Source organism: Giraffa tippelskirchi, chromosome 7, assembly GCF_054371585.1.
Source record: "Giraffa tippelskirchi isolate mGirTip1 chromosome 7, T2T-mGirTip1v1.2.pri, whole genome shotgun sequence".
NCBI classification, from domain to species: domain Eukaryota; kingdom Metazoa; phylum Chordata; class Mammalia; order Artiodactyla; family Giraffidae; genus Giraffa; species Giraffa tippelskirchi.
Genome location: NC_137281.1, coordinates 407,624 through 432,193, shown reverse-complemented (window position 1 = coordinate 432,193; position 24,570 = coordinate 407,624). Strand labels below are relative to the sequence as shown.

The window sequence follows — 24,570 nt, the reverse complement described above, 5'->3', positions numbered from 1 at the left end:
CTTTAACTTCGTCCCGCTCTGATTTACCCGTGGACAACCCTCCCTCCACTCCCCTGCCTTGGGTCCACTTGCCCTGCCCTTCTCCTCACAACATGAATGGATAGTTAGTCCTGACCCCACTCCCCTCCCTGGGCCTGGAAGACATTTAACCTCACCTTCTGCATACTTTCCTGGTGGCTCAAACCATAAAGAATCTACCCGGATTCCATCGCTGGGTCGGGATGATCCCCTGGAGAAGGGAATGGCAACCCTCTCCGGTCTTCTTCCTTGGGAAATCCCATGGACAGAGGAGCTTGGCGGGCTACCGTCCATGGGGTCGCAAAGAGCTGGACATGACGAGCGACTAACACTCTCACACCCGCACAGTTCACGACAGGCCCTGACCTCTCTTCCTCCCAGGACCCCGCGAGGATTTCAGCCCCGCCTTCAGAACACGTCCCACCGTCCCAACCCGACCCTTTTCACTCTCCCTTAGATGTGAATACACACTTAGTACCCTCTTCCCCGGAACTTGGCAGGACTTTGTGCTCAGCTGTATGGGAACCTTTGGCCTGAAGTCCATCAGGCTCCTCGGCCCATTGAATTTTTCAGGCAAGAACACTGGAGTGAGCTGCCATTTCCCGCTCCGGGCGATTTTGCCGACCCAGGGATCGAACCCGCGCCTTCTGCGTCTTTTGCACTGCAGGCCAACTCTTGCCTGCTGAGCCTAGGGGACCGACTTTACCTCGGCCTCAAGGCACTTCCGGCCCGCCCCTCCTCTCTCTGTCTGGTGTCAGAAGCTCGCCCCGCCCCTCGGCACTTCCGGCCCTGCCCCTCCCACGCCTTCCCTTTCTCCATTTCCGATTCGTCCAACGCGTTTCAGCCCTCGAGGCTTGGCGAGGCTCCCTCTCAGCCTGCGTGGCCGCCCTGTAGGTGCTGGGACCCACCAGCGGCACGACTTGCCCCTCGAAGGCCTCCTCCTGTCCAGCGGGATCGCCAAGGGCGCTCTTTCCGCGACCGAGGCTTCGCCTACCGCCCCGAGTCGGCTGCCAAGATGTCCGCCGCCCGCAACGTGGGGTGCGCCACGCCGCGGGGGTCTCTGGGAGTTGTAGTCCAAATGGACGCATTGACGCACTTCGCCGGGGCTGACAGGCGCCATTGTGCGGCGCGCGCGCGCAGGGTGAGTGTGGCGCGAAACCTGCGCCCGTCGGGGGCTGTGTTCCAGGGCCGCGCCGCGGGGAGCGCCCAGTGGCGGCCCCTACCACGCCAATCGCAGGAGCCCAGAGCCAGCTTCGTCTGCCGTCTTTCCGCCATGGGGCCTTTAGGGCAGTGAGAGTCGGGGACTCGGGGCTCACAGGGGCGCGAGGCGAGCCGACCCCATCCGGGCGCTTGCGGGCTGGGTCGGGGGCCGACTCCGTCTGGGTGAGGAGGTTGGGAAGTCGCCCCTCTGGGTGTTGGAGAGCAGGTGGACTCGCCTTTTTAGGGCATTTTCCGAGGTTGGAGTTAGACCTGTCATTTCCTGGTGAGTGGGCCGAGGGGGCGGGGGCCTCGGTCTGACCCTCACGCCCCTTCCACCTCCCAAATTCGACCTTCTTAGGACTCTTGCCTGCTCCCACGGCACTCGTTGAGGAAGAGGAAGTTATGGCCTCCGGGCTTCCGACGGATTGGTTCCGTGTGAGTAGAGGTTTCTTGATAAGTTTCAGAGTCTACCGCTGGACTTGGGAGCAGGGGTGGAGGGGTGATGAGGCACACGCGTTCCCTGGGATGCCCCGAGGCCCCCGAGCATCTCGGTAAGGGGTGGGGACTCAGGAGGAGAGACCCTAGTGGGCGGAGGGGTAGCAAGTTGCTTAGCTTTCCAAGGGAGTAAATAGAATCGAGGACAAATCGCGGGGGATTCTAATTTATCTTTTAAACGGAGCGGGGAAAGCCATTGGCAGGTGTAAGCAGGAATCAGGCTTCACTTAGATTTCAGTAGTACTTTGGAATTAAAGCTCAGTCACTGGGTGAAGAGAGAGATGGGGATGAATCCCTGATAGGTGAAGGAAGTAGCAGCAGAATAGCCAGTGGATGGAGGCTGTTTAGCTCACGGAATTCCGTAGGAGAAAGGATGCACCTGATATCACTGTTGGACTCCTCCGGTTAGTAAGTGGAAAGTTTTCAGAGAATGAACAACGTTTTCTGACCTCATGGGTTTTCCTACTTGCTGTGACCTGACAGGATCAAGCCTGAGTTTGCTGTTTCAGACAAATTCAGGAACTCATGTTAAGACATCTGGAATGCTCGAGTCACCTTGTTAACTGGGCCTACATGTGCTCAGTCACCCTCCTCCTCCTGTCAGCATGGGTGACGACAGGCCCTGGCTGAACAGGCACCTGTGGGTTTTAGGAACCAGTGACCTTTGAAGATGTGGCCTTGGGTTTTACCCCAGATGAGTGGGGAAAGCTGGACCTCGAACAGAAGTCCCTGTACAGGGAGGTGATGCTGGAGAACTACAGGAACCTGCTCTCAGTGGGTAAGGATGGCCTCTGTGTCAATAAAGATTTGTGCTTTGCAGCCCGAATGTTGTGCCTTTGAAGTGTGTGTCTGCTTTGGCTCAGTCTTCAGGGATCTGAGTTCAAGGGTCAAGGCCCTGGAGCCTGAGGGAAAGGGCAACTTTACACATAACTTTTGAAACTTTTACCTAGTCCACCCCTCAGAGGTGTTCAGTACCAGGGAGGTGGGCCTGTCGAGGATGTTTCCAACTGCTGATGGATGCTTACTATTTTTGTAATAAGAATTCCAGGACAGGGTGGCAGTGTCTTGACAGCTCAGGTGTATCATCAAAGGCCTCGCTCCCTTCCATCTCTGCGTGGTTAGTGTGAAGTTTTCATTCTTAGGTTAGCATGTGCCTGACTGATGCCAAACATTATCTCCATCCAAGTTTAAGGCAGAAAGGAACGCTAGGGGCAGCCCTGACTAGTTTTTTGTTAAGTGTTGTCACACTTAAGAAAGGAAAATGCCATAACCCCTCAGCTGACAAACTTCCCTTAGAGTTTTACTGTCCAGAACCAAGTCCCACTGCCTCCTTCACTGTCAAGAGAATACAGAAAAGGAAGCAGCTGGCGAAGGAGATGGGTGGAGTCAGCAACACTGCCCTAGACCAGAAGCCACGCCTACCAGGGGAGAACACAGGGACAGAATTGCTGCAGCAGGAAAGTGCTTTCTCCCGAACACAGACCCCCAAGCACTGTCTCTTTTCCCTTGGGCAGAACATCAGCTTTCCAAGCCAGATGTGGTATCTCAGTTAGAGGAAGAGGAAGCGCTCTGGTCGGTGGAGAGAGGAATTCCTCAAGACACCTTTTCAGGTGAGAACCAGGCCCATGGGAATCTTGGTGTGGGAGTCCTGGTTAGTCAGCAACTAGTGTCTTGGCAAAGGAGGTGGATGGGGAGAACCCCTAGTGGGGTGTTGTGAGGAGTAGCTGCAAACATGCTGAATCAAGCTCTGCATTTTCCTTGGCTTCAGACAGGGGGGCACTGCTTGGCTGAATGGGAACCTCCTGCTGGTGCCAGGTTGGCAGTAGGGGCGTCCTCACCCTGCTTCACTCAACGTCTATTGCCCTTCTCTCTTGTAATCTCCAGTAACTGGTGTGTGGCTCTGGCCAGATTTATTTTAATGTTTACATTTATTTAAGTTTATGTTTTGGAGGGTGTGACCATACTCAGTGGAGACAGGTTTGCACCATTCGTTTTAACAAATGCAGTGTAGTCCACATTGCACTTTTTTCTCTTGATGGACATTCAGGTGGTTGCAAAAAAAACCCTTGCATACAATTTTTTGCACAATCAAGTTGGGTTTTTGTATCGATAGGATTTCTAGAAATAGAATGTAGAATCAACCGAGGTGTAAGGGGAAAAAATCTGGTAGCAACAAATTGCTGTCTTAAGTTCCTTTAAAATACATACAGCTGCTCAAAAACATGAGACCTCTTTTTCCTCCTCATAAGATACTGGTGACTTATAGTCCTGCTTTTAAGGTTTACAGATCTGATAGGAAAAGATATATTCAGTTTGGTTTCTAAGTTTACAGATTGTTTGTACTTTTGTTTTTGTGAGTTTTTCTGTTTTCCCTTTTTTTTCCTCTGTTGGTTTGTCTTTTGTGTGTGTGGTGGGGAGGACTCTACTATATATTATGGATAGTAACACTGCAGATAACAGTCCAGTATTTATCTCCTACCTTTATTTAGTCTCCATAAATAAGTTTTATGATTTCAGATTTTTTTCCTTTCAGATCTGTCTTTATTCCTAATCTGGGTTTCATGCCATACATGGGCAGACTGTACAGATACTTTACTCTGGTATTTTTGGTTTTTGTTCAGCTGTTTAATGTGCTGGATTTCCTTGTGTAATTGGTGTGAGGCACAGGTTTTTTCAATGCCATTTTCTGATTATTGGCACACCATCTTTATCATATCTTAATTCTCATAGTCACTGTTTGTTGCATGCAGGCCTTCTTGGCCCCTTATGGTCCCTTGATCTCTGTCAGTCTCTTAGTAAACACTGTATTACTGTACTTACTGTAGCTTTAGAACAATCTTGGATAAACTGTAGGCCCTCTATTTTTTTTAATTAAAAAAACCTATTATCTGTTCTCAACTGGATGAATACTTAACCATCAGCTTGTCAGGATTCATTGAGAAAATGCTATTAGAATGTATATTACATTTAACTGCGTTCAGAAATTTGGTCAGAACCGGTCTCAGTCGAGTCTGGCACAGGTATACAAGGAGGGATCCGCTCCCCTCACCGCGCTGGTCAGGCTTTCCACGTACGGTTGGGCATTCCCTCCAGCTGCTGTCTTATCTGCTCAGGTTACTCCTCCCTTGCAGTCCTGCGTAGTTGTTGCAGATGAACCTATCCTGCTGCTAAATTCTTTTTTGTAACAGTTTTGTTAGGTTATCATTAATTTTCCCAGTACAGAGTCATATTACTGGCAAGTATAAAGAAGGCAGTTGTATTATTTTTTTACTTCTTTTGCATTCAAAGTAGGTGCGGAGGTAATTACATTCCTCACAGCTGCTGCTTCCGAAACACTGGGCTAAGAATGTGATGATTTTAAGTATCTGATCTCTGACTTAAAAGGGAAAGTTTCTGTATTTTGACAAGCATGTTGCTGGATTCTGCTTTGATTCATATCACTTTTTATCTGGATAAAGGAACAGTCATCTCACCCTTTCTAGTAAATGAAAATTAGTAATAGCCCAAATTTTCCCCCTCCAAAACCCTCAAGGTTGATCATGGAGACTTTCTCATTTGACAAGTTAACAGTGACATAATTACAGACATGCCCCTGTTGTAATGCCCTGATGTCTATTAACTTTAGGATGTCTGTATCAGTGTTCATAAATTACATTGGGGAGGTGGGTGGTTTTCTCTTTGTGTTTGTTATTTTTGGACACTTCTGTATCCGAGTGTGTTGGCTTTATAAGGAGAACTTGTGTTCTCCCTTTCTTTGTTCTCTTTGCTCTAATGCAAGTGGCTCTGGAACTACCTGGAACTTTCAGTGTCCAGCTGTGAAATATGCACCTGGCCTGCATCTTTGGTGATGACCTTCCAGCCGTGCACCTCTGGATGATCTAGCAGTTTCCTGAATCTAGCTGCCATGGGGGCATTGGGCACTTATGGTTCTGCACATGTCAGAAAAGCTGGCTTCCCAGGGGACGGGAGATTCAGGGGTGGTGTCCTAGAAGGAGATGATGTGTTGCAAGCTAGGCCTGGGGTGATAGGTGCCTAACATGTTTATGCTGCATCACAAAGAATCCTTTATGTGATGTTCTTCCTCCACTGTCTCCCCTTGACCTCACAAATATTTGTGGAAGGCCCCTTGTGTCCTGTGCAATATAAACAAGTATGTACTTGGTAGTAAGCCAAAGACCTAACGTCATCCCTGTGATTGTAGACTGCTCCGTCTAACAGATGAGCACCTTCTACCAACACACTACACAGATGTAACCGAGGAAACGCCAGTTAACTAGTGGTGTGGACGGAGAAGAGAAAGAACATGGTGTAAAGCAGGGAGCAACAGGGAATTACTCCAGAGGCGGGGTCAGGGCACACTGCAGGGCCAAGATTTTAAGCCGATGCCTGAAGAAAAGAAAGTCGGCAGACAGGCAAGGATAGAGGCAACGAGCTTAATTTCCAGGTGCAGAAACACCACTTGGGGTTTCCCTGAGAATGGAGCAAGGGTGGCACATTCTGGGAATGTAAAGTCACCTATTGGGCTGGAAGGAAGTAGCCGAGATGTCCTGATAGGCAAGTTCAGTTTGGGGCCTCCCCTGTTGGGGGTTTGCTCTTCCTTGAGTAGGTGTGTGCTGTGCTTCTTAGAGCTCGCTCTGAGGAGAGAAGAGCGCAGATGCGAGCGGGCAGGGGCCGCGGTAAAGCACATAGGGGAGAGGCGGCTAATATCTGGCCCAAGAGACTGGCCACAGAGCTGGGGGAAGCTGGCTCCTCTCCAGGCGTAGGTGGATTCAGTGGAGCCAGTTGAGGAACTGACCCAGGAAGGAGGGCACAGGAAAGGAAGCAGCAAAGAACTGCTCACAGGTAAAGGCTTCAAGGGATTTCTTGTGACTCTTTTTTGTGATGTATGTATTTACATGCATTTTTCATACACACTTTTAAAATGTACAGTATCTCATTTCTAAAATACAGTAACAGAGATGAGATGGTTGGATGGCATCACCTACTCAATGGACATGAGTTTGAGTAAGCTCTGGGAATTGGTGATGGACAGGGAAGCTTGGCATGCTGCAGTCCGTGGGGTCGCAGAGAGTTGGATACAACTGAGCGACTGAACTGAAAACAGAGGTATTACTACTCCGGAATTTTTGCCATTGGTCAGTGACATGGGAAGTCTGATAAAGGCCAAGACTTTTGAAGGATGGAAATAGGTTTTCTTTGGCTTTTATTTTTATGTTGAAATAATTTTAAGCAAACAGATGCATCGTACAAAGAACTACCTAACAGCTTCCACCTAAATTCACATGTTTTTGCAACTGTACCATGTCCTGACTGGTTCTATTAATGAAGTATGAATAGGAGGCGACTTAGAAACACCCAAGTAAAGGTCCGTGGAGCCAGTGGCATGCCCCTGTCCGAGGTCCAGGCAGTGCATAAAAACACGGGAGTCTTAGGTGTTTGGAACGGAGAACCATCTCCTTCCGTGGTCCCTTTCTCCCAGCACTGGTGTCGCTGAGCCTCTCCTCAGGGCAGAGAACGGGACTGAATGAGAGCTAGGCCTCACTAATGCAGCGCAGGCCTCACTAATGCAGCGCAGGCCTCACTAATGCAGCGCAGGCCTCACTAATGCAGCGCAGGCCTCACTAATGCAGCGCAGGCCTCACTAATGCAGCGCAGGCCTCACTAATGCAGCCCAGGCCTCACTAATGCAGCCCAGGCCTCACTAATGCAGCCCAGGCCTCACTAATGGAGCCTAGTTTGCATGCGTCTTAGCTCTCCACAACAGCAAAAATGGCGGCACAGGCAGTGGTTGAAGTAGGAAGGAACCTGGGTAAATGCTTGAGACATGGAATTAGTCTTCAAGAAGGCACTAATTTGAAAAGATGCTGTGAAGATAAGGAGTGTGGAGAAATATTTGATGGCACTCACATCTTAAGCCTTCTCACTCAATGTTCTTTCAAGAAAGTATTACCTACCATATGTGTGGCTTGCATGGAATATCTTGAGACATAATCTATATAGATTCAAACATTAGGGGCAAGGCAATGGAATAAAGACACTATTTTGAAGGTCATGATTGTAGGAAAGCTTGCAGGACAGTTAAACTGTTTTTGATTTGTCAAGAATTTAAGCAGAAGAGCCCTACAAATATGAATGTGGCAACTCAAATTAGTACAGACGTTAGTGGGAAACAAAGACTAGTACAAGAAGGTTGTACTGTTGGGAGGAATAGAAGGAAATTCTTCTCAAGATTTGTTTGTGTAGCCTGGGCTATAAAACCAACATGTGGGGGACGTAGGAAATCATTTGTTTTATACAAAGGATAATTGTTTCAGGCAGGAACAAGACTAAATAAATATGTTTAGTGTGAGAAAGCCTAGTTTTAGCTCAGCTCACAGAGGAGATTCACATGGAAAAACCTCAAATAGAGGAAGTCTTTTCATCACGTGTTTTTCAATATGAGAACTCAAACGGAAGAAATCCCAGGAATATAATCATAGCAGGAAATGCTTATAGTCTGATTTGAGAGAATTCATACTGGACAAAAAATTTCAGTTGTATTCCGTTTGGAAAAGTTCTTAAATCATTGTATCTGAGAACTCTGAAATCATGGGGAAATGGTCGCTGTGGAGAAGTTTCATAAACAGCTCTGTTTTCAACATCGTAGGAGTACATATTGGAGAGTGTCTGAGAATGTAATCAGTGTTAGGAAGGCATGAGGAGTCACAGAACCCACTGACGAGAAGCCCTCCAGTAGGAGTCCTCACTGTGTTCGGCATCAGAGGACTCATATGAGAGTAGATTCTCAATGTAATCTGCGCAGGCAGATCATTCGTCTTAGTTCTCACCTTGTTTGACAGAAAACAGAAAAACAGATTGGAGAGATGCACCCTGAGTAATAGAAATGAAATGTCTCCTTCTGTTTTTACACTGGATTGTCATAAGAGAGACAAACTCTAAAACCTTGATCACATTAGGACAGCCATCCCTTGATATCCATGGGGCATTGTTTTAGGACCCCTACAGATACCGAAATCTGTTGATGCTCAAGTCTCTTACATAAAGTGGTGCCGTACAGTGCTGGCTTCGGCAGCATACACACTAAAATTGGAACAACACAGAGAAGATTAGCATGGCCCCATACTAGAATAACATGCCACTCGTGAAGCACTCCATGTTACTTCAAAAAAACACAATAAAATTGTGAAGGACAGACAGATGAGAAGGGTCAACTGTATGGATATATAGTAAAACAGGTTCTGTTTCTCCAATTTGGGTTCTATTATCTATTTGAACATCTAGAACAAATGTTAAGTCGCACAAGTGAGCCAGGCATTCTTATTTCAGTTTCCTTTGCATGTCCCCAGATGCTAAGAAACGACTGACGTTATAGCTCAGGAGACTGCTGAGTGAATAAAAAGTTGGAAAAATTACAAGAGATGAGGAAATCTTCAAAGAAGAGAGTCTGAAGACTAGGTCAGGCTCCAAGAGGAGTGTAAATAAGGGATGATAAAAGAAATCTTAAAACAGTGCTACAAAGAACTTTGAAATGGTAACATTCCTGGGGACAAGGTCAAAAGTCTATCACCTTGAATGGCTATCAAACATGTTTTGGCAGGAATCCAGCCTATAAGGGTGTGGTCACATACTGTGCAGTCTTGATTCAAGAATACTTCATGTTCTGTTACCATCTATTGGCTCTCTATGACCCATGTAACCTTAATCCTGTTATCTGAGGACCACTTTCCCTAGGGTCCAGGTACAGCCTCTAGAGTAATTTAAAGACCTGAAGTGCTTTAACTATTAACTGAAAAAGAAGGAAAGTAAATGAACTAAGCATTGGACTCAAAACGTTTTTTGAGGAAAAAAAAAAAATACTTCTAAGAGTCCTGAGGAAAAATAAGATAAAACCTGTAGTAAGTCAGAAATGAAGAAGGAAAAAGGAGCCCATTTTCTGGATAGATAAGAGTAAATAGATGGCAAGTTAAAAGCCTATAGAGAGAAAAGAAACTATGCAGATATTCAGCAATACATGTTCCCATTATAGTGTTTTAAACAACTGTCAAAGAATAAGCCTGCTCGGAACTTCCCTGGTGGTCCAGTGGTTAAGACTCAGCTCTTCCACTGCAAGGGGTGTGGGTTCAGTCCCTGGTTGGGGAACTAAGATCCCCTTGCCATGTGGTATGGCCAAAAAATGAAGAATAAGCCAGCTTTGTACTGATATGAAACAACCACCAAGAGATATTTGTGTTTCTTAAAAATACAGACCTTTTAACATAGATAATGTGAATGTGTAAAGTGAAAGTGTTAGTCACTCAGTCCTGTCCAACTCTGCAACCCCTGGACTGTAGCCTGCCAGGCTCCTCTATTCGTGGAATTCTCCAGCCAAGAATACTGGAGTGGGTAGCCATTCCTTTCAACAAGGGGTCTTGCCGACCCAGGGATCAAACCTGGGTCTCCTGCATGGCAGGCAGATTCACCATCTGAGCCACCAGGGAAGTCTACCTTAACGTATATAAAGATGTACAGACACATAGAATACCAATGTCTTTTTTTTTCCCCTTAAAAATATACATGCAAACATGCACCAGGTATTAATATGTCAGTTGTTACCCTGGGAAAATATAGAAACTATAGGATGTGATTGTCTCCAAAGAAGGAAATTAGGTGGGAGCGTGACCTTCCACTTTCAGAGGTCCTGCCAGTAACTAAGCTCATAGAATGGGAGACTGTCATCTTCCTGTTGTGTCACCAGCTCCTGACACGGCCTAGGTGCTCAGTAAGTATTGGTTACGCACAGGAATGAACGAGCAATAAGATGGAAAGATTTCTGGAAAAGTGTAAATGTTCTGAAAAAGAGAAATGTTAAAACCAACTGTTTCTTAGAACAAGTAGCTAATTAGTTGCGTCTCTGTATTGACCCAGGCAGTGAATATTTTCTAGCTTCCTGTTAAAAGATAAGTTTCCACAGAACACGAGCTACTAGATGACCAAAGACTAGGTGCTACGTTAACAGGTTCTTTCTGCAACCTCTACATAGCACTGTTCTCACCAAAGCACAAAATGAGAAAAAGATTGAAAAGGAGAAGATATCTGTAGCTTGTAATAATGAACACCTGTTTTATCTATTTTTAGATAACCTGTTTAAAAAAAAACTTATCCTCTGAAATAGCTGAGCAGTTGCAACAGAGTATAAAATACAGAAACTTAATACCTGTGGGTTAGAACAGGAATAACCACTTTAACATAGAGGAAAGATTTTGTTATTGATACTTTTTTGAAACAGTACCTAAGAATAAATTGGCAGGCTCTATTTGGAGACGGTTATGTTAGAGGGCCATGGAAGACTTAAGTATGTAAAAACACTGACTTCTTTTGAGGGCTTAAAAGGCTAGAAGTGCATGAAGTCCCTTTCTTAAGTCCTATAATTATTCCAGCCAGCAGCACCAGAAAAACTCCACAGCCGCATTCATGCTGTGGGAGCATGAACACAAGTCCCTGACCAGGCTTGTCTGGGAAGAAGCAGGTGGGGGTTTAAACCAAGGTCCTATTACCCCATGACCTGCTTAGGCTCCCAAGTAAAAGCTGGGAACTTTGTAGCAGCGGCTATCTTCCCATGATGCTTACAGATGAGACACAATTACAGTGCCAATGAGATTTCCTAAAGTTTGAAATACGGGCAAGCATCAGGCGGAAAGGCCCAAATGTCTTGGTACACAATTCATCAAGGCACTTAGAAGCTGTGCTGTGTCAACAAACACTGCTTGAACACCTGCCAAAATGCCAAGTGCTGTTCAGGAAGAGTCACCATGATAAACGGTGGAAAGGCCCCTGTCTCACTGGGCTTACACTCGTTCCAGAGAACCTACCAGCCTGTGTTGCTGAGTAAATGTAAACCTACTAAAACAAACTTACCAGTTCAGTTCCTTAGTTGTGCTGGCCTTTCAGATATTCATTGGTCACCCGCAGCTAACGGCTCCTATGTTGGACAGTGCAGGTCTGGAACATTTCCTTCCCCAAAGAACGTTCCACCGAGCAGTGCTGGTCTAGAGAGGGGGGAGAGAGAAATGAATGACCCCAGAGACTTAAAGGCGGCGATCAGTGCTGTGAAGACAAGGGAACAAGAGAGTGTATATACGGGGAAGACACAGCAGTGGGGAAGCACGGGTGGGAAGATTGCTCCGAGACGACGTCCGACCTGAGAGCTGGATGGGGAAGGAGAAGCAGAGACGTTAGGAGAGACATCGCCTGGCAGGCAGGTAGCAAGTGCAGTGACTTCTGGATGAGACACTCTTGGGCACATTTGAGGAAAAGACTGTAGCTATGTGAAGCCCTCTTTGGTGTAAGAGGCATAAAAGAACAGGGTTTGGTTCCCAGGCGCTCCCTTCTGCAGATTCTTAGCCTCTCCCAGCGTGGATTTGTGTAAAAGTTGGTCACCTGCTTAACGGGGCTGTGGTGTCGTAAAAGCCCAGGCAGGTCCTTGGAGGGCTTCATGAAAGGGTAGCTGCTGTTACTGATTTGAAGGCTGACTGTGTAAAGGTGATCATCAACAGCTTTGGCACATCCCCCTCTGGGCTTCGCTTAGGAGTTTCCAACGCGTGAGACCCAGTTAGCAGCCTCAGCGGGCGGGTGAGGGGAGACACGGTTAGAAGGTGACGCAGCAAGACGTCCAGAGCTGAGGGGAGATGGGGCAGAGGGGAGACGGGGCGCTGAGGGGAGACAGGGGGCGCTGAGGGCCCCCTAGACAAAGGGAGAGGGCGCAGCAGGGACAGGGCGCTGCCCCGGCCCCCCAACAAGCTGGTGAAAGAACGCTGTAATTAGTTACTGTTATTTTTGTGGTCTGGTAGTGAAGCTTCCACTGGAAAACTGGGCACTGTACGAGAGACAGCTTACCTGAAGGTGGCCGAGAACACGGGAGAAGAAAACAGCAGCTCCCATCGGCCTTTGCCACTCACAGCACCTGCCCTGAGGTCCCTAACCACTCGGGGGGGAAACTGAGGCCAGAAGGACTAAGCCCCTTGCCCAAAGGCTCAGTTTGTAAAACGCCCCCTAGCTACATAGGGAATTGCTGGTGAGGGGGCTAAATTCCCCCAATCCTACCCCATCCCTCACCCCCAAGGGGTTTCCAGCTGATGGGTTGAAAGTCAGCACTTGGGAGTTGCGGCTGAGGGATCCTTTGATGCAGCTCCCAAGGCCAGTGGGTAGGTCAGTCAGCCCTGCCTGAGTGAGGTGCGGATCCAGGTTCAGCCTTGCTAGCTAGTACACAGAGCTTTCATTTTCTGTCAAGTGGGGCCAATACAGACAGCAGTGAGGGTTACCTTTAGAGGGACGGGGGAGTTGTTCCTGAGATGAGACAGAGAACTGAGGTGCCTGGAGTGACACTTGCCCACTGGCTTCAGGCTCACGGCCATTTCAGGCACCGCACAGCACCCTGGAGGTTTTACGGTAACTGCATGACCAGTGTCGGCCTGAAGGGCTGCTACAGCAGGGACAGGGCGGGTACACGGACTCGGCAACAGAGGAAAACACCCTGGTGCCCGCAACGATAAGGAGGAAGTCAGTGTAGATCCAGGTTAAAGAAGGGGTTGGGTTAGAGGGAATGAAGTAGAATAAAAAGAACCCAACTTTTTTTTTTAAGGCAGAAAGCACTAAATAAAAGTTCCTCTGATTAACCAAGGAATAAAAAACCGGAAATTTCATAAATTAAAAAGCTATTAAGCAATCTGGAGAATTAAGGTTTTTAAGTGTCATGCATGGTTATTGCTCAAAATGGTGCTTGTGGCCCAGCACGGAGGCGCTAGGGAGCCCCACCTTGTTATCCTCAGAAATTCCAAGCCTTAAGCGCTGTAATAGAAAAGTAAACTGTGCTTTCAAGTCAAGAACACTGGGCGGGGAGGCGGCAATCAGCTCAGTTCAGTCGCTCAGCTCAGTCGGGTCCGACTCTGCGACCCCATGGACTGCAGCACGCCAGGCTTCCCTGTCCATCACCAACTCCCGGACCTTACCCAAACTCACGTCCATCGAGGCGGTAATAAGCCTCCAGAAATCCTGACGAACAGGAAGGGAACTAAATAAATGCTCAAGATAACGCAGGTATGAACTGAGGCAGGCAAGCATCCGTATGAAACTTAACTCAAAGCCTTACTTGAGAGGAAGTTGGGGGAAGGGTTTGGAAATGGAAGGTCAAATGTCTGTCATGATTTTCATCAAGGAAAAAGTCACTTTAAGAGTAGGAAAGGAGTGACTGGGCAGCGGCCGTTAAGTGACAGCGTGGCCCAGGAACTGTTTTTCAACCCTGGAGCGCCCAAGGCCAGTCTGGATGGGCGGCCCCAGCTGGCACTGGGCGACTTCAGACCCCGAGCTGACTCACTCGTCGGATCACGCGCCAGCAACGGGCAAAACCCTTGAGGTCCGTGGAGGCCGCTGCCGAGTCGAGGTGTGTAATCAGAAAATTCGGAGAAAGGAAGACAAAAGGCCCTAAGGAGACAGGGAAAGAATGTGGGGGCGGGGGAGGAAAATGGGTCGGGAATCCAGGTGCTCGTTATTCTCGAGGAAAGTGGCCGCGCTCCCGACACCCAGCGTCGCCCAACAAGACAGACTTGCAGCTCGGGAAGGTGTGTATGGAGGCTCCGCCGTACTGACCCACGGAGGTCGGGAGAGGGAACGCGACAGGAGAAGGTGAGACGCGAGTGCGCCGCAACCGTGCCAAAGGCTTCAGAGGAACCCAAAGCCTCAATATGGCGGCGCCGGAAGTCCCGCGACTTGGAGGCTCCTGGGAGTTGTAGTGCGGCAGGAGCATGACGCATTTCCGTCGAGGCCGGAAGTGGCGGCACTAAGCTCTTAGAACTTGGAGGGGATCCGGTGTGGTTTTGACGGGAGCGTAGGCGTCTAAACTTTTCATCCTTAGGAGGAGGGGCCGGGCGCGGTTCGTACACAGTCCTCTGCTGCGGCCATGGGCACTGCCAAAACCAGCTCCGCGGCCGCCGTGCGCGGCGACATACGCGGCAGGTGCTTGGGTGGCTACAGACTGCGAGGGAAAGCTCGGAGACAGCGAACAAGCAGCCGCTACTCCTAGTCGGTTTCAGATTTTTTTTTTTTTAATTAAAGCACCTGCAGTTACTACACAGTAATGTAACTGACCTCTTGTGCGCCAGGCGTAGAAAGCCAAACTCCAACAGCGGGAGTTTGCAACAAAGTCAAGTTTTATTACGTGGAGACAAATCCTAGGAGTGTTTTAAAGGGAAAGAATGGAGCGGCTGGGGTTAATCATCGTTTTTTGGATATTTCTTAATCCTGTTTTTTTTGGCAACCCACTCCAGTATTCTTGCTTGGAGAATCCTCATGGACAGAGGTGCCTGGTAGGCTCCATACCGTCGCAGAGTTGGACACGACTTATCACGACGTCTCTGGCCAGGTGATCCATGGCTCCAGGATCTGTTAGCTCATCTTGCTCTGGACAGACAGCTTCAGTTTGTATTAAAGTGCGATGCTATCGATCACAGCAGTTTTGGTCGTCTGACACTGTTTGATTGATGTTCAGTTAGCGCGGAACCGAAGTCAGAGGGGAAAAGAAACGGGATAGAGTTTTGGATAAGAGAGGTTAAGCGTAAGCTCGGGTAAGCTCGGCAGGGAAGTCGTTTCTAGGGGACCTCGTTTTCAACAGTAATTTCCTCTTCTGCTTTTCACTGCATGTGACAGGAACATTCCAATGTTGTCATAGTCCCCCTAAAATCAATGTACTAATTTTATAATGCTTACATGGGGATCTTTCACAATTTTCTTGACCTGTTTTTCAATACTACCTGTGTCATCCAGTTTTACTCCATCATTTACCACATTGCTCAGGAAGTGTGTGTTGTGGAAATAAAGCCCACTCAAAAGAGGACATGCAGAGGCTATTACTCAAGAGTCGGATCTAGCTGGGGGGTCAACCACCATCCTTTGTGTTTGAAGTGAAGTGAAGTGAAAGTTGCTCAGTCGTGTCCAACTCTTTGCCACCCCACGAATTACACAGTCCATGGAAATCTCTAGGCCAGAATAGTGGAATGAGTAGTCTTTCCCTTCTCTGGGGGAATCTTCCCAACCCACGGATTGAACCCAGGTCTCCCAATTGCAGGTGGATTGTTTACCAGCTGAGCCACAAGGGAAGCCCAAGAATACTGGAGTGGGTAGCCTATCCCTTCTTCAGGGGATATTCCCGACCCAGGAATTGAACCAGGGTCTCCTGCATTGCAGGCAGATTCTTTACCAACTCAGCTGAGAGTAAAGCAGATTGGGAGGGGGAAGATCATGGTGAAAAAAAAGAGAAGGTTCTGATTGGAGATTATTGGCTTGGGGGTCAGAAAGAAAAACTGGAAGTTATCAACCAAGTCCTGAGAGCTGGACTTGTTGCCACAGAGGTTGTAGTTCGGAGTTCTGTTGTCTTATACTGGCTTTCCTTTGCCTGTGTATTCATTCTCTGGGTATCACAGAAGTCATGTCTTCATCTCTGGATGGCTCCCTGCTCATAAGTAGATTAGTCTGGTAAAGCTCCTAGGCATCCATTGTGAACTCTTTTTGTGTACTCAGATCAGTTCCCTGGTGGGAATCTTGGGAATCCTGGGCCACCCTGAGGTATAGCGAGCTGGGTAGGTGCTGGTACAGCTGTTCTGAGGCGGATCAGAGGCTCAGCGTGGGCTCCATTCGGCCAGAATCTGTATCCGGGCTGGAACAGGAACCGCCCTGCTGGCGCCCCTCTGCTTACCGACTCGGCTGGGACGGCTGCGCTGATGAGTCCGATTGAGGTAAATGCTTTGCCACTGGGCCCCTCAGCCAGCTTTTTTAAAAAATACTTTTATTTTGCTGTTGCTGCTCTGGCCTTTCTCTAGGGGCGGAGAGTGGGGTCTGCTCTCTGTAGCGGTGCTTAGGCTTCTCTTGTGGAGCCCGGGCTCCAGAGCATGGGCTCAGTAGTTGTGGCTCTAGAGCACAGGGTAATTATCTGTGACACAGAGGCTTAGTTGCTCCGCAGCATGTGGGATCTTCCCGGATCAGGGATGGAACCCATGCCTCCTGCATTGGCAAGTGGACTCTGATTCTTTCCCACTGAGCCATTTAGGAAGCCCCCTGATGGCTCTTGCCAGAGACCCAGGTTTGATCGCTGGGCCTGGAAGATCCCCTGGAGAAGGAAATGGCAACCCACTCCAATATTCTTGCCTGGAAAACCCGTGGACGGAGGAGCCTGGCGGGCTACAGTCCATGGGGTCCCAAAGAGTCGGACACAATTGAGTGACTTCACTTTCACTTTCATTTTGGCTGGCCTTTGTCTGTGTGTTCCTCCTTTGGGTATCACAGAAGTCATGTCTTCATCTCTGGATGGCTCCCTGATCATAAGTTGATTAGTCTCGTAAAGTTCCTAGGCATCCATTGTCAGGCTTTGAGTTCATGCTATAAATTCCTTTCCAAGTTGAGCTGTGCTTAACCACTTCTACTTACAAAAGCAAGGGTGAAAGTACAGGTTTGCTCTTGATATCAGCCACGCCATTTCTGTCTTTATAAAACAAGTCTCACTGAAAGTAAATCGTAATTTGTGTTATTTACCTTTTTAAATTTATTTTTTAAATCTTTAAGTCATTCAGAATTAGCGTTTCTTCTTTGAGTTGTAGAGAACTTTCTTGTTTCCTATTACTTTGTGCACTTTCCTTAGCATTTCAGGGCCATCCTGGAGTTCTGTTTAGCAAATGCTCTCTGGACTCTATGCCAAGACCCAGCATCCCTGCCTTTCCCAGATATTTTCGTTCTTGGCCCCCATGGAGGTGGGATCATGTTCAATTCACCTCATGGCTGCAGGCATATATAGAAACACAGTTCCTGTTGTCTCTTGGGGTTTTTTGTTGTTGTTGTTATTCTGTGTTGAAATATAATTTATATATCACAAAGTTCACCCTTTGAAAGTAACAGTTCAGTGGTTTTTATTATATTCACAAGGTTGTGCAACCATCAGTATGGTCTCATTTCAAAACAGTTTCTATATCCTAAAGAAGCCATCACCCCCAACCACCTCAACTCTCCCATCTCCTGGAAACCACTCATCTACTCTCTGTCTCTTTATATTTGTTAATTTTGGACGTTTCATATCAATAGAAACATACATACGTGGCCTTTTGCGTCTGGTTTCTTTCACTTAGCATAATGTTGTCAAGGTTCATTCATGCTGTGGTATGTATCAAAAGTTCATTCCTTTTTATTGCCAAAGACAAATGTGTTGTATGGATAGATCTTCTTATTTTGTTTATTCATTTATCATTTGATGGACGTTTAAGTTGTTTTCCTTTTTTGGCAATTATGAATAATGCTGCTGTGAACATTCTTGTACAAGCTTTTGTGTTGACATGTGTTTTTAATTCTTTTGGATTGAAACCCGTGTATCATGATATAACTCTATGTGTAGCTTGTTAAGGATCTACCAGACTGTTTTGCAAAGTAGTGTAGCATTCTGTATTCCTACTACCAGTGTGCAAGAGTTCCAGGTTTTCCACATCCTCACCAACAGCTGTTACCACCCATCCTTGATAATAGCCATCCTAGAGACTAGGAAGTGGTATCTCACAGTGGTTTTTGACTTGTATTTTCCTGGTGGCTGACAACGTTGCGAAGCTTTTCATGCGTTTGTTTGGCCGTCTGCCTTGCTCTGTTTTGAACTTGCAGAGTGTCCTGAGGCTCAGTTGGAACATCAGTTGGATCCTTTTCCTGCTGGGAATCCCCTGATGAAGATCGAGGTGGTTGAAGTCCTCACCCTGAACCAGGAGGTGGCTGTTCCCCGGAATGCCCAGATCTGGGCCCTGTATGCTGAAGATGAGGGCCTGAGCCCAGAGGTTCTCAGGGAGTCCCCTCAACATCTGGATAAGCCTCTGGCTGATCCTGAGATGGCTCGGCAGAAGTTCCGGGGGTTCCACTTTGAGGAGGTGGCTGGTCCCCGCGAGGCCGTGGCCCGGCTCCGGGAGCTGTGCCGCCAGTGGCTGCGGCCCGAGGCGCACTCCAAGGAGCAGATGCTGGAGCTGCTGGTGCTGGAGCAGTTCCTGGGGGCACTGCCGGAAAAGCTGCGGCTGTGGGTGGAGTCGCAGCACCCAGTGGACTGCCGGCAGGCAGTGGCCCTGGTGGAGGATGTGACCTGGATCTCCGAAGAGGAAAGTGAGTTCCATGGAAGGGTAGGAAGATGGCTGTTCCTGGGAGGGCATCTTGAGGGTAGGAGCAAAGGAACCCAGGCTTCCTGATGGGTGGCAGAAGGGTGGCACCCATTCCATCTAGGCCAAGGGCATCTGCTTCCTCCCCTTCCCTGACCCCATTTGGGGGATCAGAGTTTTAGATCATCAGTCCCCAACCTTTTTGGCACCAAGGAATGTTGTGAAAGACAGTTTTTCCACCGACAGGCGTGGGGGCTGTGGTTTGGGCTGTAATGGAGCTTTGCTCTTTTACCCGCCACTCACCTCCTGCTGTGTGGCCTGGTTCCTAACAGGCCTTGGGCTGGTACCTGTCTGCGACCCAGGAACTGGGGACCCCTGCTTTAGATGTTTCCTTGCTGACATACCTGTCACTACGGCTAGGTCAGACGACTTTGAGAACACCTTCATCCCCAGACTTATTTGTGGAAATGGAATGTCTCAGGCCCCACCTCAAAGCTGCTGAAACTCTTGGGTGGGGCCTGGCACTGCGTCCCTTTTTTTTCTTAATTGGAAGATAATTGCTTTACAGTGTTATGTTAGTTTCTGCTGTGCGCCAGTGTAAATCAGCCCTAAGTATACATATGTCCCTTCCCTCTAGAAGCTCCCTCCCACCCTGGCACTGCGTTCTTTAATGAGCCCTCCACACATTTCTGATGGAAGCCAGCAGATAATATGCTTCATTTTTGTCCTTCTGGGATCCCCGCTGCATCCATCTCAGTCGCAGGTGTCTGTATCTCTGGCGTGGCTTCTAACGCCACACGTGCACCGAGGGCTGTGGGTAAGGTGATGACCAAGACAGACAGGACTCGTGGACTCGTGAGACTCGTGAGCTCAACAAGCCTCCAGCCAGAGAGGGGCGCCTGGCAGCGATGGGGTACTGTGGGTGACGGTAGCGGCGCGGCAGGGAGATGGCCCAAGTTTGGGACGTCTTGGGGATCCAGCCTTGATGAGACTTGATTTTCATTAGGCTGAGTTCTACGGAGCACGGACACCTGTTTGCTCACTTCCATCTTCTATGTCCGTGACGGGTACTAAAGATGTTTCTTGAGTGAATGAACGATTGACTGATTGACTTTGATGCTTCAGGAGGGGTGGGGGAAATCTGAGCCTGGAGAGTGGCATCCAGAGAACAGGGCTTCCTGGAGAAGCAGGTGAGGCGAGAGAGTGGGGCTGGCAGCAGCCAGAGTGGTCTCTTCATGTGCACCACGTCTGGGGTGCTGTGGTCAGCAGGCTGAGGGTCCCAACGGTATCCACATTGGAACCCCTTGAACCCCATGGCCAAAGGGACAAGGGACTTCACGTGTGATAAAGTTAAGGATCTAGAGATGGACAGGTTAACCTGGGTTATTTGCAAGGATCCTTATGAGACAGGCAGGAGGGTCAGAGTAGGAGATGTCACAGCTGAAGCAGGGGTGCTAAAAGGAACGTGTCATGAGCCACGAGCCTCCAGGAACCGGAAGGAGCAAGGAATACATTCTCCCTAAGCCTCCAGAAGGAATACAGCCCTAGGAGCACTTTGATTTTAGCCCCTTGAGTTTGTGTGAAACTTCTGATCTCCATAATTGTGACACAGCAAATTCGTGTTATTTAGAGCCACTGTCATGGCAGCTTGTTACACTAGGCAACTGATACAGGTGCCAGGAAGACGGTTGTCAAGCTCATGAGATGAAAGTCAGTGAGTCCATGTCACACCACAGGGGTGAACGAAACCAATTAGTATTACAGAAAACAGTGGAGTAGGCTTTCCAAGGAACTCTGCATTTTTGGTCAGCGTATCTGTTGAACTTTTTGGGTGTGACCACTATGAACCCTTGCACAGAGTAGTCCAAGGGAGAAATACAATTTATTGAGAATTGCCAGAGTGATTCAGGTTCAGGCTTGGCTAGATCCAGGGGTTCCAAATGTCTTCAGGGCTTGTCCTCTGCTATATCGTACCTCTGGTAGCTTCACTCAAATGCACACTGTTTGCATGTGGGGGCTCCCAGCATGGGACTTCTCTTTCCTATATGTTCCAGCAGGTGCCTCTTTGGCCCTCATCGGCTGGCTGGGGGGTTGGGGTTTGTCCCTGATCCAGTCATTTTGGCCAGGAGGAAGCGACAGCCTGGTGGGCCAGTTGGGGTCATATCATGTGTCCCCTTGATAGTGGTGGGGGGCGGCGGGGAGTGCATCATCATCATAGAAGCCCAAGGACTGTGTGGGGACGCATGGGGAGAGTCACGTCAGAGCATCACCAAGCTGGGCAGAGCTGTTTTCTAAGGTGGAAGAAACTTGGTAAAATTTGCCTCAAGATGTGTTTGAGGGAATGAGTCTGGTCCTGGCAGCCAGAGGAAGTCCCACCCTCCGTGGGGAGGGTGGAGGGAGGGAGGGAGGAAGGGATGGAGGACTCGGAGGCCAGCAGTGGGGTCTCTGTGTTTGAGGAGAAGGTGTGAAGCCAGCTGCTGAGGTGGTGTGGAGGTGACACTGCTGCCTCAGTGGAGGGACTGGCTCCAGAGCAGTCCTGGGAGAGGGGCCAGCAGTAGGGACCCCCGTGCCCTGTGGTCACATACGGGGGGTTTGGGCACAGGTCAGAGGGGCCGCTGACGGGATGAGCTGTGGGTGTGTGCCGGCCCCAGGTGTCCCAGAGCCAGAGGTGGGCTGTCCTTGCCTTGCTAACCCTGTGCTGACATCTCTTCCCAGCGCTGCCCACCCAGGGCGCCCCCGGCGCTCTCCCTCCCGCAGCTCAGCAGGAGGAGGACACAGCCACCTGGCCCACGCAGGCACTGCCTGAGGTGAGTGGGGAGCGTCACACTTCCCTTCTCTGGTCCTGACCTCCCTCCAGGCCTGCCCCCAGTGTCCATGATGTCACTAGAGACCACGATGGGGCGCAGTGACCAGGACTCGAAATCTGGACGGAAGAGGAAGAAAGGCCAAGTGCGAGGCAGGCAGCCTGAGCCCTGGCATGCAGATGACGGCTGGCTCTCAGTTAAACCAAAAGAGACTTCATTCTCTGGAAACCCAGACTTGGGTGTTTATGATGGAAACAAAGCCTGGTATTTGCTTCAAGATAACCCGAGCCCGGGTGTAGACAAAATAGAACTGGCCTTGTCTTACCGACTAGTGAGGCTCAAAAAGTGGCCAGCGATGGTGTGTATATGGCCTTGGTCAGGGCTGACACCTGGCTTGAACACAGAAGTGGTCTGGTGCAATGAGTGGTCTGAGGCAGGCTTCAGGTATGGCTGTATTTGGGTGCTCCAGCCTCTTGCTTCTCAAGCAGGCTCTGCCCCTTGTGGGCAGAGTGCTTCCCAGACATAGGGCAGTGGAAGACTTCTTTCTCTGAGAGTCCTGGTCGGCATCTCGAAAGGACTGACCATACTACAGCTGGTCTGCCACCCCACCCCGAGGCAACCCGGGGGGTGGTCCCCTGTGGGAAGTCATGGGGAAAGCGTGGAAGCAGTTCGTTTGTGGCACTTGTAGTCCTTGTGAAGGAACTCCAGCCTGGGCCCCAGCTTCTGGTTTCATCAGAACACACTCATTGGGCCTCTTACGGCCCCAGGCAGTGTGTCCCAGTGAAGCCCCAAACTGGGGAGCGCAAGCACAGCGAGCTCGGCTGGAACGTCCCTGCCAGCCTTACCTGTACCTACCAAGGACTCGGACCTTCCTGCTGAGACACAGCGTGTGTGACCCTGCAGGATCCAGTGACCTTCCTGGACGTGGCCGTGGACTTCAGCATGGAGGAATGGGGGCTGCTGGACCTGACACAGCGGACCGAGTACCACGACGTCATGCTGGAGACCTTCGGCCACCTGGTGTCTGTGGGTAAGGCCCCGCCCCTGTCCCCGGGACTGGGGTGCCCCAGAGGCTCCAAGTCCAGGCTTATGCCTCCTCTGGGCCCAGCGCAAGGCCTACATGGGCCCTCAAGAGCCCCCTGCAGCCTCCAGGCCTTTAGCTGACGCTGTAGCCCTGGAGGGGCAGGCCAGGTGCGGACAGAGGCAGCCTCCGGTCCAGTGAAGGGCTGGTTTGCCTTCCAGACCCCGAGGGGTATGAGGCTTGGCCTTCAGCTGAGCTCTGCTGCCTCAGTGCTTCGGGCTCCCTCCGCAGGCTGCGTGGCTGCACGTGGGGGGGGAAGCTGCTGGATATCTGATTATGTCAGCCCTTTCTCTCCACGCGGTCCACACGTCTGGGTTCCTTTCAGGGTGGGAGACGACCCTGGACAGAAAGCAGTTAACGCCGCAGCCCGGCCCTCCTGAGGAGGGGCCCGCCTGCCCCCTGAAGGAGGAGGGCTCCTCGGCGGATGACGTCCAGCCCTCCACCTCCGGAGAGGCTCTGCAGGCCGGGGCCCCGGGGGTCTGGGACACAGCGCTGAAACCCGTGACGCTCACTTCGGAGAAAACCCTGCCTCCGCAGCCGCCCGGGGACAGCCCGCGACCCCAGGCGAGCACAGGCCCCGACAGCCGCCGCGTCTCCCTTCCGAAGGCTGTTCCTAGAAAGCGGCTGCGCAAGCGCGAGCCCTGGCTCAGGAAGGGCGCGCGCGGCGCCTGCGTGAAGCTTCCGCCGAAGCGCGGCGGCTCGGGGACGGCTGCGCAGAGCGGCGGCGGCGGCGGCGGGAGGCCCGGCGCCCGGGCCGCCCCGCAAGTCACCTTCACGCGGATTCACAAAGGGAGCCAGGTGTGCCGCTGCAGCGAGTGCGGGAAGACGTTCCGGAATCCCAGGTACTTCTCGGTGCACAAGAAGATCCACACGGGAGAGAAGCCGTACGTGTGTCGGGACTGCGGGAAGGCGTTCGTGCAGAGCTCCTCCCTCAGGCAGCACCAGAGGGTTCACACCGGGGAGAGACCCTTCGCGTGTCACGAGTGCGGGCGGACTTTCAACGACCGCTCGGCCATCTCCCAGCACCTGCGGACCCACACCGGGGCCAAGCCCTACCCGTGCCCGGACTGCGGCAAAGCCTTCCGCCAGAGCTCCCACCTCATCCGGCACCAGAGGACCCACACCGGCGAGCGCCCCTACGCCTGTAGCAAGTGCGGAAAGGCCTTCACCCAGAGCTCGCACCTGATCGGGCACCAGAAAACGCACAGCAGGGTGAAATGCAGGAAGAAATAGCCGCCGCCCAGCCCTCAGGCCGTTAGGGACGGCGTCACCGTGGCAGCAGTGTCACCTGAGGAAGCCTGATTGGGGTTCGGATACGAGTGAAAAGCCCCTGGTGATGAAAGTCTCAAGACCAGAGGCCGACCGGGGACGCCGCCCTGCGCTTGAGAAACCAGCGGGGAGTCACTGCTAATGAAGGCACCCCTCACTGTCAGAGTTTTGCTCAGTTGATTTGCTGCTCTAATTTGTTTGTTCGTTGGTTGTTAAAAGTGATACTAGTGAAACCTGAAAATGTTTATAATGTAAGTTTAAAAAAACAGATACCAAGAAGTCTGTGCACTGATATTTGTGGCAGAGTATTTATGCATATGGACAAGGGTTGAAAGAGAACATAGATAAATAAACTATATTTCTGTAGTAGGGTCTCTGTGTGTTTTTTTCCACCTATTAAACATTTTTTCACTAATGACTTAGTTAAAAGAAGCAATGTTAAAACAAAAGGGTGGGCCCTGGGTGGACGCGGGAATTTGTCCGGGAGTGCATAAGGGGAGTGGGTGGGGAGGCAGGTGAAGGAAATGCTCTGGGAGCATGATCAGCAGGTGGGAGGGCGGTGTTG

The 24,570-nt window shown here is 50.1% G+C and overlaps 2 protein-coding genes, 1 long non-coding RNA gene and 1 other non-coding gene across 10 annotated transcripts in view; 3 read left to right on the top strand and 1 right to left on the bottom strand.

Moving 5' to 3' along the window:
- Positions 1–14,813, bottom strand: part of ZNF329 (zinc finger protein 329) — a 39,548-nt gene extending 24,735 nt beyond the window's left edge. The window contains exons 1-3 of one of the 2 annotated variants that reach the window (XM_081512085.1): positions 14,335–14,454; positions 12,130–12,367; positions 11,608–11,738 (exon numbers count right to left, since the gene is read on the bottom strand). The gene's annotated coding sequence lies outside the window, so the exon portion shown is untranslated. Of the gene's footprint in view, positions 1–11,607; positions 11,739–12,129; positions 12,368–14,334 lie in introns of both variants that reach the window. The other variant, XM_081512084.1, reaches the window with a different exon arrangement.
- On the top strand, positions 1,134–24,371 carry ZNF274 (zinc finger protein 274). 6 transcript variants are annotated; one of them, XM_081512005.1, is made up of 8 exons: positions 1,134–1,159; positions 1,577–1,653; positions 2,365–2,491; positions 3,228–3,323; positions 18,376–18,858; positions 21,567–21,658; positions 22,559–22,685; positions 23,062–24,371. In XM_081512005.1, exons 2-8 carry the CDS (start codon positions 1,621–1,623, stop codon positions 23,967–23,969), a joined length of 1,866 nt encoding a protein of 621 aa, XP_081368131.1. In that variant the 5' UTR covers positions 1,134–1,159; positions 1,577–1,620; the 3' UTR covers positions 23,970–24,371. The 6 variants fall into 6 exon arrangements, with proteins under 6 accessions (XP_081368131.1, XP_081368132.1, XP_081368133.1 ...); XM_081512006.1 differs by having other exon boundaries at positions 1,134–1,308; XM_081512007.1 differs by having other exon boundaries at positions 1,134–1,501.
- Positions 6,664–9,507, top strand: LOC145514403 (uncharacterized). The gene is made up of 2 exons (XR_014060129.1): positions 6,664–6,819; positions 9,060–9,507. It is a non-coding gene; the product is annotated as an uncharacterized LOC145514403 (long non-coding RNA).
- On the top strand, positions 8,770–8,874 carry LOC145515941 (U6 spliceosomal RNA). The gene has a single exon (XR_014061142.1). It is a non-coding gene; the product is annotated as a U6 spliceosomal RNA (small nuclear RNA).
- Positions 24,372–24,570: the final 199 nt, after the last annotated feature.